The 16035-nt window shown below is 39.3% G+C and overlaps 1 protein-coding gene across 4 annotated transcripts; it reads right to left on the bottom strand.

The window, feature by feature from the left end:
- Positions 1-1133: 1133 nt before the first annotated feature.
- On the bottom strand, positions 1134-14297 carry LOC135581996 (probable protein phosphatase 2C 6). 4 transcript variants are annotated; one of them, XM_065078117.1, is made up of 8 exons: positions 6259-6565; positions 6088-6149; positions 4564-5627; positions 4383-4457; positions 3974-4101; positions 2137-2623; positions 1795-1908; positions 1134-1707 (listed from the first exon to the last, which is right to left on the bottom strand). In XM_065078117.1, exons 3-8 carry the CDS (start codon positions 4648-4650, stop codon positions 1636-1638), a joined length of 963 nt encoding a protein of 320 aa, XP_064934189.1. In that variant the 5' UTR covers positions 4651-5627; positions 6088-6149; positions 6259-6565; the 3' UTR covers positions 1134-1635. The 4 variants fall into 4 exon arrangements, with proteins under 4 accessions (XP_064934189.1, XP_064934188.1, XP_064934187.1 ...); XM_065078116.1 differs by lacking the exons at positions 1134-1707; positions 1795-1908; positions 2137-2623; positions 3974-4101; positions 4383-4457 and adding exons at positions 6597-6938; positions 12036-12141; positions 12236-12616; positions 12731-13732; positions 13844-14297 and having other exon boundaries at positions 5362-5627; positions 6259-6441; XM_065078115.1 differs by lacking the exons at positions 1134-1707; positions 1795-1908; positions 2137-2623; ... (2 more) ...; positions 4564-5627; positions 6088-6149 and adding exons at positions 12036-12141; positions 12236-12616; positions 12731-13732; positions 13840-14296 and having other exon boundaries at positions 6419-6938.
- Positions 14298-16035: the final 1738 nt, after the last annotated feature.

The following is a 16035-nucleotide window of genomic DNA, read 5'->3' as shown; positions in this document are numbered from 1 at the left end:
TCGAATTCTACCAAAGCATCAGATAAGAGGACAAACAGATAAAAGGATAAAGAAAGCGCATGCATCATGCATAAGAACAAACAGGTATATCTCCCAAAGCAACAGATAAGAGAACAAGCAGACGAGGATGAATAAAGCAAGCGCACGGACCAGACACGAGAACAAACAGATATCGAATGTTTCGAATTCTTTCAAAGCAACAGGATGAGAGAAGAAACAGACAAAGGATGAAGAAAGCGAATGCACCAGGCATAAGAACAAACAGATATCGAATGTCTCGAATTCTTCCAAAACATCAGATAAGAGAACAAACAGATAAAGAACAGAAAGCGCCACCGACAGATCAAATCAATCAGCTTCAGAATGAGTCTCCAAATAACAAGAAACAAGATAAGGGAAGAAACCGAATAGAAGAAGCCCGTGGCCGGAAGTCCTCGTCTCATGGGCCTCCAACCCACCCAGTGTATGTATTTATGCCACATACACTTGCTAATCACAAACAAGATAAAACCACAAACGAACTTGCTAATCAAACAGCTATCGAGGACTAGGTCATGGTACATACTTGGCTCTAATCCGCCGCTGGAAGCGGTCGGTCTTAAGATCTGAAGTAGTGACGATTCAGAAGGTGCACCTCCACCAAGTTGTTCCCCCCACCTCCTCTTTTGTAGCTGTACGTCTCCCCATATTCCGTGACGAAGCTTCTTCTTGCCCCGAGAGACACACAGAAGGATTCGGAGTCGAAAGGAAGCAAGGGCAACCCTTCTCTTATAATCTTCCTTCTCTGGTTCTAAATAATACTTGAGACAACACAGAAATAAGGCCACAAGAGAGGTTCAGATCGGATGTATGGACTTGCTCACTGAACTCAAATTACCAGCCACGACCGACAGCAATGCACTTACTGCTGACGTGTCTTCTGCACACTGGCCACTGAGGGTGAAGCGGGGTCTGAACCTCTTCGCTCATTCGAAGCTAGTTATCAACATTTAACACAGCAAACTATAACAATAATTGCTATAAAATGAGAAATTATTTTTCAAATTAGCATGATAGAACCATATAAAAATAATAATAAACAGCATGAAATCAAAGTTTTGAATCATGACATAGATACTGACTTCAACAAACAATTGAATCAATACCTAATACAATTAACTTAATTGATAAAAATCTTATGATCAAATATCATCTTCAGCACTTAGATTAAGAAAATATAAATAATAAAATACAAACCAGCATTAACCCATATCATCAGACTGATAATTTACTGACGTACAGCCTTGAGAGTATCACTTTGAGCCAACTTAAGCTCATTTGTGAACTAAGCATCCAGTAATCAATTTCCCTGTAACCTCCAGCCATGTTTCATAGTACACATTCCATGTAAACAACTTGATAAATAACATCAGAGAAACCAAATGGCTGATGCCTGATTATATAGAGAAGCTTTACCCTTTACCCTATTTCTAAATTGTGTTTTTCTCACTTAAATCAGGAAGAATCATGACAAAAAATAGTTGCAAAGGCAAGCCTAAGTTTGAGTGCCCAACAAAAACTAGAAGCTGCAGAACCAAACTCAACACATATGATAGAGTGCAAAATTCCGACAGGCTTTCTTTGTGGCTGACGACATTAGCAATCTTTGGCTTTGATGACCAACTGGATTTTCTTGTTATCAACCACAAACCGGGAGCTTGAATTGATCTGCAAAAGAAATAAATGAAAAAGTAATGAATTGTCCAAGATGTAGGAATGAAAAAATGGGAATGGCAGATTCTTCCGAAAATTGACCTTGTTCATCAGCATCCCCCTAAGTTGTCCCTCATCTTGAGTCACACCAGACTCCTTGACCATCTTAATGACAATCTTTTGTAATTTTTTGACCTTCATTGTAAGATCTGGATTCTGCAATAGCATGTACATGTTTAAGTGCCAGCATCATCCAAAAGTGTAGCATCCTATTAAGTATATAAAGTAACATGGTAAATATTTTACAAAAACAATATTCCGAAAGTAACAGATGAATGACTACACATCATAGAATCAGCACTACTAGCAAAAGAACACTGATGTAGTCCATCTACATGAATTGTGATCCTCAACAAAAATGCGACAGTTCATAAATGCACATACCATCTTGAGGGTAGAAGTGACGAGCTTCTTCCACTTGATTTTGTGCTGGGGAAATTCTTTACTGTGGCACTGCTTATCATGATGATCTTCCACATGCTTTTTTTTGTTTGGTTGACCCTCTGCTCCTGTTTCTCTTGCTTGTATCACTTCCCCATTGCTCAAGTCATGCACATTTTTCTCATTATCTTTGGCAAAATCCTCAATTACATCAAATTTTCTCTTTCTCTTCACCGAACTTTCATTTTCAACTTCTGCAACCACCTTGGCAGTTTCTTCATCCCTAGGTTCATCTGCTTTCAGAAAACCATTTGATTCAATGGATTTAGCCGATGGTTTGCCATCAGCAATCTCCGTATTTGAAGTTGGTTCCACTGTTTGAGTAGATTGTTTCTGGGCCGCATGGAAGGCTCGTGCTTTTGCTCTGTGCTTCTTGCCATCGGCATGGAGTAGCAAAGTCTGCTTGCTGGTAGTATTAGTGTTGCAAAGACTGCAGATAGAAATCCAACAAAAAAAGGACTCTAAATACAGATTTCAGAAACCAACATTCATGCACCACAATTGTGCCACATGTCATTTATAAAGAACCTGCTATTATACAAACAAATTACAGAATATCTTCATAGCACATTCTATTGAAGCAGCTATCCATGACTGATGAATGAAACTATGGATCTTTTTCTAGAAAAAGATAAATGGTATAACCTAATAAATGTAAGATAGTAAGCACTTTCATTTAATATTCCATTATTATCCATCTCTAAGATGAAACAGCTAAATATGATGCTCAATTCTCAACTTAGACAACATAGAAATATCCATGACTGCATATGCATGCATTGCCAAATTTTGTTGAGATTACAACAAGCACAAATTAGGCTCTGGCTGGACAGAGCTCAAAATGTGAGACACCAAGCACAATTTATATTCTGGCCAGCCATATAGAGCAGCTTATGTCGATTATTATTTGCAGTGACCATTACACTCATTAGGCCTAATCTTGAGCTGAAAACCATCCACAACACAGAAACTTTTCTGTCAATATACCAGACAGGTCAGCGACCATTATCATCTCACTAAAAGCTACGCCTATGCTGATGAAGTTTGATGTTTATCTCATCAAAGGACATGCAGAAGCAGAAAAGCATGGAACAATGGATATATATGTATACATATGTGTATACACATGTATACACATATGTATCCATATGTATACATGTGTATATATATACACATGTATACACACACACACTAAACCCTGATGTTCACATTAGAAAAACTGATGCAGCTTGCTTGATCTAACTGGCAAGTTGTGTGTCCCAGCAAGTAGGGCACAAATCAGCGAATAGTAGATTTGAGTTTTAAACGTGAGCAAGTATCATCCAAGATGGTGATTGCATACTTCCGTATAGTCCTTGTTATCATCACATGTTACCAAAGGATAATCATCACTTCTACCTTTGCAATAGGATCCACTAAGCCACAAGTGTACCAGCTAAAACCTAGCAGTGGCCTACTACCCGTGCAAGATACGGGTGACAATCTGTTATTTATTATAATGTGTGAATAAGATTATCAAAACAGTGGTCATAGCATATTACATTATACAAATGTCTTATCTATCCTTGTTTGGTCTCATATACACTGATGTCTAACAGTCATACTCAGCCTCAAAAGATACCACTTTAAAGTTAATGATTTGATATCAATAATTTGTAACAAACCAAGTTTCAGCTTCCCAGTGATAATGAAAAGACAACAAGACAATTATTCCCACAAGAGTGCCTTAATTAAACAGCTTGTTTTAGGTAAGAGTTACTGATCGAGCATAATTGCATACCTACAGAACCAAGGGGGACGTGAAGATAAACCAACATTAACATCAACATCTGCATTTGGCTTAGGTTTGTCGGGCTTCTCTTGTGCCTTTTGGGAAGCTTTCCCCTGGTCTTTTGGACCGTATTTCTCCTGAAAGAAATCCTTGTGATGAGCTAAATGCCAACAAGATGAACAAATTTTCATATCTACATTAACAAGGACAATGACAACTGTATTTGAAGATGAACACAATTAATTTGTATTGCGAGCCTGCCATTCATCCCAGAGATTACAACTTTCTTAACTATACAAACAAAACAACACATATACAGCAACATGATCAACGAAAAAGAAAAACCAACACGAAGACAACGAAATCATAACAGATCCAATCGAAGCATGAGGGGGACGGGACGATAGCAAATACGAACCGCTTCAGATATGCACTGCGTGTGCCTCTGCACTTTCTCTTGGTCGAACGTCTTCCCGCAGTCGATGCACGAAAGCTAGAGATTATTGGCAGCAAAAACCAGATAAGAACAAGAACTCCAAACGACGCATCGATAAAAGGAGAGGGTAAGCGAACACTCGTGAACCGAGCGAGCGAGCGACCTTGTAGGCGGAGCAGATGCGGAAGTGATTCGGGAGCTTGGGCTTCTTCAGGTTCTCGCCACAGTCTTCACACTGAAACCAAACCATCCCTTCCCCCGCTCGCTCTGCTCCGTGCTTCCAAGCGGCGGGCCTTCGTGCTCTCCCTCCTCTTCGAGTCCGCTAGGGTTCACCGGTTCGCTCGGGAAGGGGGAAACCATCCAAACCGCGACCCGGTTTAACTCATCAAATATTACGCTCGAATTTATAGCCACGCTTAAAATAAAGGCCCTTTTTTATTTTCAGGAAATTATGTATACATATTCTTGCAAAATATTTGGATACCGAATTTATCCCTCCAAATTTTACCCGATCTCTACCACGATTCAAATTTAAGAATTATATCACCATCTTTGACATTCGACCACTAAATTCAACGATGCTAATTTTTCTGGACCCCAATATGAACAAATTATGATAATATATTTAACATTATTTTAAAAAAATATTATATGAAACCATTTTCATAAATATTTTTTTTCTCAAACTTGGTTTGAAGGGATAAATTTGATATTTCTGTGTTTAACCCCCCCAAAAAAAAGCAATTTTTACCAAATTAGTATCATAAAGAAATATGGGTTAGGGTTTAGTGTCATGACATCATATTAAGCCTACATACTCTGCAAGTTTCTAAAACTCCTCTTCTCTTTCTTTGATCTTAATAACTCCAATTAAGATACCTTTTGTAAATCTAGATCAGCTCTAGTATGCCATGCCTTACCACTAAGATCCATCAGGCATGGTTTATAGGTGAAGAACGGGTTAAGGTCAATGAACTGAATGTTTTGAAGGCTAATACAGCTTAAGTTTGGATTACAGCATCAACTTGACATCGCCTCTACCCACGTTAAATAGCATGATTCTTAGATAGGCAGGAGAAGATAAAATAGGAGCATCCACCTGGGTATATGTATGAGTTCTTGGAAAGTGGAATCTCGAGCAGACAGTTCTATTCTACCTCTTTTGAGTCGGGAAATCCTCGCTGCGAATGAATCGACTTTGAGTTCTTCCACTTGGAGGTCGGGAACCTGAAACAAAGGAAGGATGCATCACAATAAAGACGTGGAAGAAAGAAGGCCAACGAAACTAATCACATCAATAGCACACACCAAGCAGAAGACACTTGAGAGTAATTATGCATGTTATATAAGAAATATAGTGCGCAAACCAGTACAAGTGCAAACTCTTCAGTGACATGTACCCAACTGTATATTTAGAGGCAAACATTCTACATGTTATCTAATAATATCATCAGTCATCAGGTTCTGGAACTAGAGAACTTTTCATTACATAGCAGGTTATATTTGATAGAAAGATGAACCTAAACAGTTAGTCACAAAATGATAAGAAGCAACCATCCAAGTTCGTGCTAAAACTATAAATATAATAAATCTTAAACAGAGATTTTGTTTGTTCTGCAAGTAAATTTACTGAAATAAAGTGGAACAGGGAGCATGTGAGAGGAAAGAGTTCACAAGGAGGCATCACCAGCAGACTAAACTGAAGCCTGCTACTTTGTTGTTGATGGTCAACAAGATCAGAAGATTTACCTGAATAAAAACCAAAGGAATAATAATCAATATCCTTCTTAAAGTGGAACTACAAGAAAAGACAAAAGATCTTGAGAGAGAAGAAACAGCAAGAGCATATCGAGAGTACCTAGCGGAGACTCTTGAACTCAGACTTGGAGCTTTGAGTGCCTCTTCCCAAAACAATATGAGCATGCAGAACTAATGTAGGGCACCGTAGGATCTCCCCCCACCTTTGGACTCGACGAAAACTTAGTTTACAATTAGTTTATGAGCCTATCTCAAGAACATGCATTTACAAGGTTCTGGCCACCTGCATTAGATATATGAACACTGGCAATGTTCTATAGTATGTATAAGGATACATCCTTTTTAGAGCCCAAAAATAAAGAAAGAGATGGGCCAAGTAATATAACCAACTAAATTCAAGTTCTCATGTACATGGTTCTTTTGTGAAGTCCAACCTACCATGTTCTGACTTGCTCTTGAACTTCCGTTGTGCTTTTAGATCCACCACAATGATGGTGATGTTGTCCTTGCTTCCTTTCTGGACAGCAAGTCTCGACAGGCACTCTGCAGCTGCTTGAGCTGCAGGATCAGTTCCTTCACCCCTTTGAGTGGCTGCTGACACCGGACCATTCTTTTTGTGCCAGAGCAAAATCCGTCTGCGGGCTACATCGCACACCTCTTCATTAGACATGACATCCCACAAGCCATCACTAGCTAGAATAAGGCATTCATCCTCTCTTGCTCGTGGGACAATTGTAACTTCCGGTTCTGGAATAATCCATGGTTTCAAGTATCGGTCCCCTGCACACAGCAGCTCCATTAATCACTATAATTATGATTTTAATATATGTACACACAAAAAAAGAACATGTTGCCAGTTTAGACATTAAAATTAAACAGACTGATGAATACTCTTAGATCCAGAAACTTAGTAATCTTATGAACCGGGATTTTGGCAGCCTAAGTACAAGTTTTCTTCTCAAGTGAAATATGCAATTATAAAATCTGTACATGTTCGCAATATGAATGATATTCATAAAATATTGCATCCTAATTTCAGAACCACAACTCAGGGATCAGTATCAATGTAACCAATCCAGGACCTAATTCATATTAATAATTTAAACTTGTTCAAATGCTGTTCCAAGACACTTTGAGGTCAGAGAAGAAGGAAAACATAACTGAAACTGCAAAAAAGTTTTGCCTATATTTGGAATGCCCCACAAACAATGAACAACCTTAACATGCGATGAACATAAGAACACCAGGTGCCACCTTTCAGCGTAGGTAAATATAAAAGTGTTCGGTCATATGAATCACCAAATGCTAACATTACCAAGAAATTATTCCAAGAGAGATGGGTCTATGTAATCGAGGGGAAAAATGTTTCACAGAAACTTGCACATTCTTTGTCACACTCCAGACACAAGAAAGCAGCACATTGGAATATGAGCAACCAGGGTTTTTTGGTCATGCATGACAAAGTGTAACAGGTTTCAGTTATGAGTAAAGAAAACAAATAGGAAAACAAAATCTATGAAGTCCAATGTAAAAAATAACAAGAAGGTTCAATAGCCATACATTATTAGTGAGTCAAGGAAGCTTGTGAATATAGCAGGGTACCTTCTTTCCCATATGAGGTGTCATATTTTCATGACGAAAACATGAGGCCCAAAGGCTCAGATCAAAGCAGAGAATAATACATGAGACACAACACAATACTCGCCCTTCATCCACTAGTTTTGATAATCATCAGCTGGTGCTATATCCTTTGCTTTCATACATACCTGCAATCGGCTGTGTTGTTGTAAAAATAAGGAGTTCCAATAGTCTCCCATCAGTATTAAGTTGAGGAAGCTTTAGGTTGTAAGCAAGATAGCTCCCCTTTCCAAGTGAGGTGACTTTTCTAGGGACACAAGCATCCAACCCATAGGACAAGTCCAAGGTGGTCTGCCTCACACACAGGACACAACACAACTATCGACCCATGTCTCCCAATTTCATCATTATCATAACCAACTGGTAGTAGTGCTGTGCTTAAGTTAGTTAATTGACCGTCAATCAGGCTTTAAATGAGTTCAGGTAGGCTAGTAGATACCAAAGCCAAAATCATGCTCGAATTCATGTACCTAAATAATAGTTTGTGCAACCCATTACCCGACCAGTTGTCACTGTTAATACGAGGTATGATGGTAGCAGGTCGGATCTTCTTACTTTCTCTAGGTACCCAAGTCTAACCAACCTGTTTAAACCATTTATGTACACCGTAATTGAGTATGGGAAGGGTTTTTGTATCCTTTAATTTGGTTTAGGATGGGTTAATACAGCACTCTAGGTACCCCAGTGACCAAGTCGGGTTTGGGTTTTGGTTTCTAGATGATTAGCTTGGGAAAAGTTCATGAGCAACTGATCCGCTGCCTGTAGTGGTGTTTGCAGATAGATCTTAAGATATACCTGAATAAATTTTTAACCTGCTTATGCACAGCCAGATTGTAGGAGTCCTCATATGTAAATTTTATGTTTAAGAATTTGAGACAAAGAAATTACAGTTTGTTGCTAACTATTACATTTAGAGAGGAAAAATAAAACAACTGGATTAGGTGCCTAGTTGCATACTAAAATACATCTAACAATAAGAAGAGTACATGCCATCTGAAGATTTCACAAGAAATGAAAAACAGATTATCTATCGGTTCTACACAATCCACAGAAACCAGAAGCACATCACATGTCTCTTTTGTTCATAGCCTGAAAAACGAGTTACCAGTTTACCTGGCAGTAACTCGTGTGTCAATTTAGTACATGGATGAGTTGCTGGTTCCACTATGGCCAGTGTCCCCAACAGTAGCTGCTTGGCTGTTTTTACTTGTAAGTACAAAAACTAGTTAAGATAAATCCAGACATGACTTAATAACCATGATATCTTTGTTCCCACAAGCTCATTCATTACCTATAAACCAAGGTGACTATTATGATATTGAAGAAAGGAAAATAAATTTCATCCGAGCATAAAGGTGATTATATTTCTGTTAGCTAGTAGATGCATGAGGTTTGAGAATGTACATACCTAGTGTTTAGGATTATTTAAAAGCTAAAAAAAAAGGTAAAATAAGGGATAATTATCGTTATATTACTATTTTGTTGAGAATTGATTCATAGTGGTTATCTAGTTAGTTGCCATGTTCTAAGTAGTTATAGGCATGTTCTAAGTAGTGACCCATGATCTAGAAGTTATAGGGTAGTTCATACACCTAACTCAATCATGGATGAAATGACGGAGTGAGGTAGTTAACAGTGTCACTAGGTCCCATAAATAAGATCATTGTTCATGAAGCAAGGTAGTATGTGTGCACTTGGGAATGTCTTTATTCTGTTTTTTTCGTTTCCTTGCTCCTCTATCCCCAACATTTGTGGTATCAAAACTAAGTTTCAATCTAAACTCGACATTATGACTTTCAATGGTAATTCCATGTCTTAACTCCTTGTTATCATCATCTCGGACAAAAACTATGAATTTTGGAGCATCAAGATGAAACTCTATTCAAGTTTCAGGATCTTTGGGACTTAATAGACAATGGATATGCAAATCCAGATGAAGAAACCAGGTTGAGAGAGAATAGAAAGAATGACTTAAAAGCATTGTTCTTCTTTCAACAAGCTTTACATGAGACAATCTTCTCAAGAATTTCAGCAACGACAACCTCAAAGTAAGCTTGGTTGATACTTCAAAATGGATTTCAAGGCTCATCAATGGTGATTACGGTAAAACTTCAAACCCTTCGTCGTGAGTTTCAAATTTTGTTCATGAAAAGCAACGAATCGGTACAATATTTTCTTTCTCGAGTGACTAAAATTGTTAGTCAAATAAAATTTTATGATGAACATATTCATGATCATATAATTGTTGCAAAAGTTTTGAGAAGTTTAACTCTAAAATTTAATAATGTTGTTGCCGTAATTGAGGAGTCAAAAGATTTATTCATATTTTTATTTGATGAACTAATGGGTTCCTTGTAAGCACATGAAGCAGGGTTGAACAGGTCACTTGAAAAAAGTGAAAAAAAAGCATTTCAAGTTAAGGGGGAGTCTTCTATTTCAAAAGAAAATAAAAAATTAATAGGAAGAGGACGTGGCAGAAGAGGATTTCATGGTAAAGAAAATGGAATAGGAAGAGGAAGAGAGCACTTTGATGGACATGATGAACAAAAGTAATCAAATTATGATAAAAAAAACTAAAAAAGTTGAATTCAATGTCACTATTGTAAAAAGTTTGATCACATGAAAGTAGATTGTTGGACAATTAATAGATGATGGATATTCAGTTATATTTGATGGTGGTTCATACACTATTAAAGATAAAAAATTTGGTTTGATTACAGTAAATATTTGCATGACGCAAAGCAAGATGTTTCCACTTGATATTTCAAATATTGAAATGCATGCACTTGATACAACTCAAAAGAATGAGTTTAATTTATAACATTTAAGATATTGATAAATTAACATTAAGGGTTTAAGGTTATTAAATAAAAAAGAAATGATCTTCAGATTGTCCAAAATTAATACACTTAATGTATGTGAATGATGCATTTATAACAAACAAAGTAAGAAATTATTTCATATTAGAAAATTATTGAGAGCATCTAATTGTCTTGAATTAATTTATGATGACTTATGGACCTATAAATATAAAATCACTTGGTGGAAGTCGATATTTTCTATTATTTACTAATGATTATAGCTGCATGAGTTGGGTATATTTTCTGAAATTAAAATATGAAACATTTGATAATTTTTAAAAATTCAAGGCACTTGTTAAAAAGCAAAGTGGTAGAAGCATAAAGGCACTTCGGACAGATAGAGGTAGTGAATTTTTATCTAATGAGTTTAATTCTTGTTGTGAAGAAAATTATATTCACAGGAAATTGACAACACCATATATACCGGAGCAAAATGATGTAGTTGAACGTAAGAATCGAACTGTAATTGAAATAATAAGAAGTTTACTTAAAGAAAAACATCTTCCAAATCAGTTTTGGACAGAAGCAATTACAACAATAGTTTATTTGTTGAATATTCATCAACAAAAATTGTTATGAATCAAACTTCCTTTAAGGCTTGATATGATATGAAGCCAAGTGTAAGCCATCTAAGAATTTTTGGTTGTATTGCTTATGCTTTGCTAAATTCACAAAACCATCACAAGCTTGATGAAAAATCTGAAAAATGTATCTTAATATCGATTGTATAATCCTGTTAGTGGCAAAGTTATTATTAATAGAAATGTTGTATTTGATGAAAGGACAAGTTGGAATTGGGAGACTACTGAAGGTAAAACACAAATTCTAAATAATAAGCTCTAAATAAAGCCATAACGAAAATATTTTGTTTTTTCGTTTCCTTGCTCCTCCATCCTCAACATATTTTGTCTACTTTTCTAAGGTAAAGGGTTCTGAACTTTGAGCTCTAAACAAAGGATACTTGTTCACCCTGACCACAAAAGTGTCATGATATTAATCATTAATATCTCCCTTAAATACTAAAATACCTGTAATTTTCACCCAATACAAAAATTACAAAGGTGCCCTCTTCCCTCAAATAGACAAAAGTCACTTTTGTTGTTAACTAATAATCTAATATAAAATATATAGAAACTTTGGTAATATATTTGAAATCATACATTGCATGGACAAGCTATCGATGGGCTTATTCAACTGTATATCTTTTGAAGCCTACATTCTGTTACCGCTATTCCGATGCATTGTATACAGCAATGGAATTTAACAAACATGATCATCGACAATTTGGAAATAGACCAAGCCAATTGTTATGGAAAGGTAAACTTAATGAGTTAACTCCATTGCCACTAAAACATTTCTAGGAGAGACAGACACATACCAATTGAACGTGACATGGCAAGCACACCAAATACACGATATCCATTCCACTGTATGACCTTGCCACCCTGAGCCTCAATCCTTGCATACTCATCTTCCCTGTTAGGCTGAAACATAAAGTAGAATATGGTATTGTAGTAGAGTAAATTATCAGAAAGATCTAGGAGATCCATACCATTAAATTTTAAAATTTAATCTTACTTTATGATCAACTGATAGAGGTATGGGTTGCTTTCCACGGCAAAGCACTGCCCTCGAATCCCCACAGTTAGCAATGATAATGTGTGATGGGCAAACAACAGCAACCACAGCTGTCGATCCTACAGTCTCCGGAGCAACAGCTTCTATTAGTACATTACGGCAAAGCATGTCACCTTCACTTTGTGCTTCAGCTGTGCTTCCCATATTCCCTCTGCTTTCTTTTCCTCCAACCTGATCATCAACTTTCTGGAAGCAATCAACAAATGCTTTCTCCCAGTGTTTCTTCCAATCACTACGACTAGTGCCTCCCAAATGTTTAGCCAAAATTTCCAATTGTTCCATCAACACAAGATGGAGTCGCTCACGACAGTAGTTAGCAACCTACAATATTAGACAACAGGCCATATAAGAGCCCAACAGACTTTACAGTTTCCACACAAGAGCTTCAACAGCAATCAGCAATAGAAGTGAATGTTTTAACCAAAATGAGAGTACCTGGGCACCCCCATGACCATCATAGACCCCAAAGAAGTGCAACGGTGTGCGGATTACATCTGGGTCTAGCCCATCCATGGATTGATCACCAATCAGCATCCAAAGTGGGACTTCGAAGAAATAAGGCACCACAACCACAGCATCCTCCATCTCTGGTCGTCGCCCACAAATTGTTATGAATCCCCAAAGTGGTAATCTTTCCATCAAAAACAAGCTCCGCAAATGGCTGCCATCTCCACTCCGACTGCTTTCTGGGTTTCCAAGCTCGATGACAGATGGTGTGGTCACATTCAAGCTTACAGGTACTGGGTTGACACCCAGCTCCCACGAAGCTGGCCCTGGTACAGCATTACCATGGACTGTTCCTGCGTCCATGGATGAAGGTGTCCCCATCTCACCAGAAGAGTCAGAAATCGAGAACTCATCAATCGCACAGCTTAAATTGCTGCTGTCGCTAACGACAGAACTAGAGCTTCCGACGGACATTTCAGGCTCGATGGATGACGGATCCTCTTCATCACTCCCCGGGATCGTGCGGACCTCCAGATCATCCCCGTCTTCCTCCAAAGCCGCCGCCACTGGCGCCATCACCTCAGTTTGCTCAACATCCGCGACCGAACCAGAACCCGATGCCGGCATGGGATTGGAAGGCAGGTCCTCAGTTTCGGCGCTACGCTTGCGACGAGCACCCTCCACGGGGGAATCGCAGAGCGAACTGGCTACCTGCGGTGGCAAAGCAAGCGCGGGAGGCATCTCATCCATCAACTTCCCCTCTCCCCCCGAGTGCCGTGGTCGCGGTGATGAAGTCAATGACTACGAGAAGCAGCGCGCGTCGACCTCACGAGAAGTCACGCGCACATCCTAACTTTGCTCAAGGTCAACCCCGTCCACCGCGGCCTCGTCGCTTTCGAATCGTCTCCGGCCGAGAAGGTTCACGGGTTTCACAGCTCTGCCTCCCGTGCCCTAAAGACCTCGACAACAACATCCAACCAAACCCCTTGCCTGGATCAGAGGAAGGAAGAAGGAAATCAAGGAAGCCTAGGAATTAGCTTAATCAGCCAACAAGAAAAAGAGAAAACGAAACAAACAAGTCATGGCAGTCTCCCTACTCACTCAGGGCATTCCACAGCACGTAGCAGGCAAAATTGCGAGGATGAAACGGTTTGATGCTATGTAGATATATATGCACCAAATAATCTCACCAAACTGCCAGAAAAATAGAAAGAATGGGGACGAAGGCGGGTCCAGAATCAAGGGGAGATTTGGGGCGTCACAGGAAAAATCGAGCAAATGATGGGGGCTTTTCTTTTGCTCCCTCAATCCGAGTTCCATGGATCTGATGGTAGCTCCATTGCCTCCATGATTGCAAGCGGATGAGGAGGAAGGAAAAGGAAGCAAGGAGACGACTCCACTACCCACTCTTTCCGGGAAGCGGACGGATTATTACACGAGGAGGAGGAAGAACGAGATGGAGCTACGGGAAGTGGTGTGAGTGGAAGGAGGCACCGCTCTCTGGGAAGATTCCTGGAGAGAGACGAGAGGGAAGGAGGCGGGCGAGGGGGGACAGGTGTTGGGTTTCGACGGGGGTATCACGAGACTCGTGGATTAGCTGCTTCGTCGCCGACGCCCTCCCGACAAAGAGGTGGTCCGGAAGCTCGAGCCCATCTGAGGCACCAATAAGGAAGCGATTCGTGGTCGTCCGAACCTGCTTCGTGAAGCGCACCCTTCGACTTCCCATCAGCGGCAGGCACTCACCAACACGTGTCCCATCTGGCAACTTCATGGGGCCCCACGACAAGGTGAGAACTAGCGCGCTCATCCTTCGACACGTGGGTCGCACCGGCACGCCGTGAGTTCCCGCCGTCGGATGCTAGATATTTCTGGACCCCGTGGGCCCCGTCCCCCTCAGGTCCTTCCCCCCACTTATGCCGAACGCGTGGCCTGGATAATGATAACTACTTGGCCGAATCGGATCCGATGCTCGGCCCGGTCGGACGAACGCGGGTGCGGTCGCTTGCACTCCGCCGCGGTGACCCGAGCCCCGAGGGGGCCGCACTCAACGGCGCTGTCGCGGTTAATGTGGTTATCGGTTGGGACAGCGACGGCGCGTGTCAGCGCACGTGAAACGTAGGTTTTGAGCTGGTCCGGCGGGGGGGAAGCGGCTCTCGTGGTCGAACCGGAACACGCCACGCCACCCGACGTCAAGCATCTGACGTCACCGACGAACCCATGACAAAGGGCAGAAAAAGACCCTTCAATCCCCTGAACATTTGAAGCGCTGTTTGACCCAGCTGAATCACCCTGAAAATATTCCGGGGTACGTACTGAGTCAATCAAGTTCATCAACTTTAAATGCGTCGTTTAGTAATACGAGTTGGCTTTTGTATGCAATGCTTTAGGTAAAATAAGGAGAAATGTCTGTAAATCCGAACAATTAAAGTATCACTTGAGTCGACACGTTTCGTAATGATGTGTGACATTAGATTGATTACTTTGAGAGATCGAAAGAGTGGTCGAGTAATCCGACAAGACATCGCTGTTGCTCGAGTATGAAGCAAACTGGCGTCCAATGAGTATAACGTTTTTTAGATAGCATGCCTAATGTAGTGAATGTGAAGGATCATCTGAATCGTTGTTTTGAGATACATGGGTTGACCAGCTGCAGCCACCGGAGGTCGCGAATTTTAAGTGTATAATTATGTATAATTAAATATATTAAGTTATTATTTTTATTAGCTAAAATTAAAGTGATTTAATTAAAATAAAATTATTTGACTAAAGAACATAATTATTATGAAAATTAATTGTATGGATATCATATTTCTAACTTAACGACGAAATAAGTTAGGAATATAAAACTCTTGAGACATAATTATAAATTCATCAATTATGAATATAATCATAATTGTAGATTCATCAGTTATGATTGTAAATAAGGTTATGGTCCCCGGTTGTAGTATCGAATGAAGTTTCTCTTCACCCGTCAAAGAGAAATCTAATCTAAAGCTCTTAAGGATACTCTGTAATTGAAAAATCAAATCACCGATTAATTCAGAAAAATACTCTGATAGATTCATCAGGTACATTTCTGTGTTAATATGTTTATTAATTATCGTAGGATTTCATACATATTATAGTGGATTTGAAACATTCTGAAATCTTATTTTGGATCTATAAAGTATGTTTTTTAATCAAAATTCGATTTTGATTCTATAAAATAATTATTTTATTCATATTTGATATGTTAAAAAAATCAACAATTGATATCAGAGCCATCCTACAATCATTGATGAATATCTAAACTT

Source organism: Musa acuminata, chromosome BXJ1-8 (genome assembly GCF_036884655.1).
Source record: "Musa acuminata AAA Group cultivar baxijiao chromosome BXJ1-8, Cavendish_Baxijiao_AAA, whole genome shotgun sequence".
NCBI classification, from domain to species: domain Eukaryota; kingdom Viridiplantae; phylum Streptophyta; class Magnoliopsida; order Zingiberales; family Musaceae; genus Musa; species Musa acuminata.
This window is presented reverse-complemented; position numbering and strand designations above follow the sequence as displayed.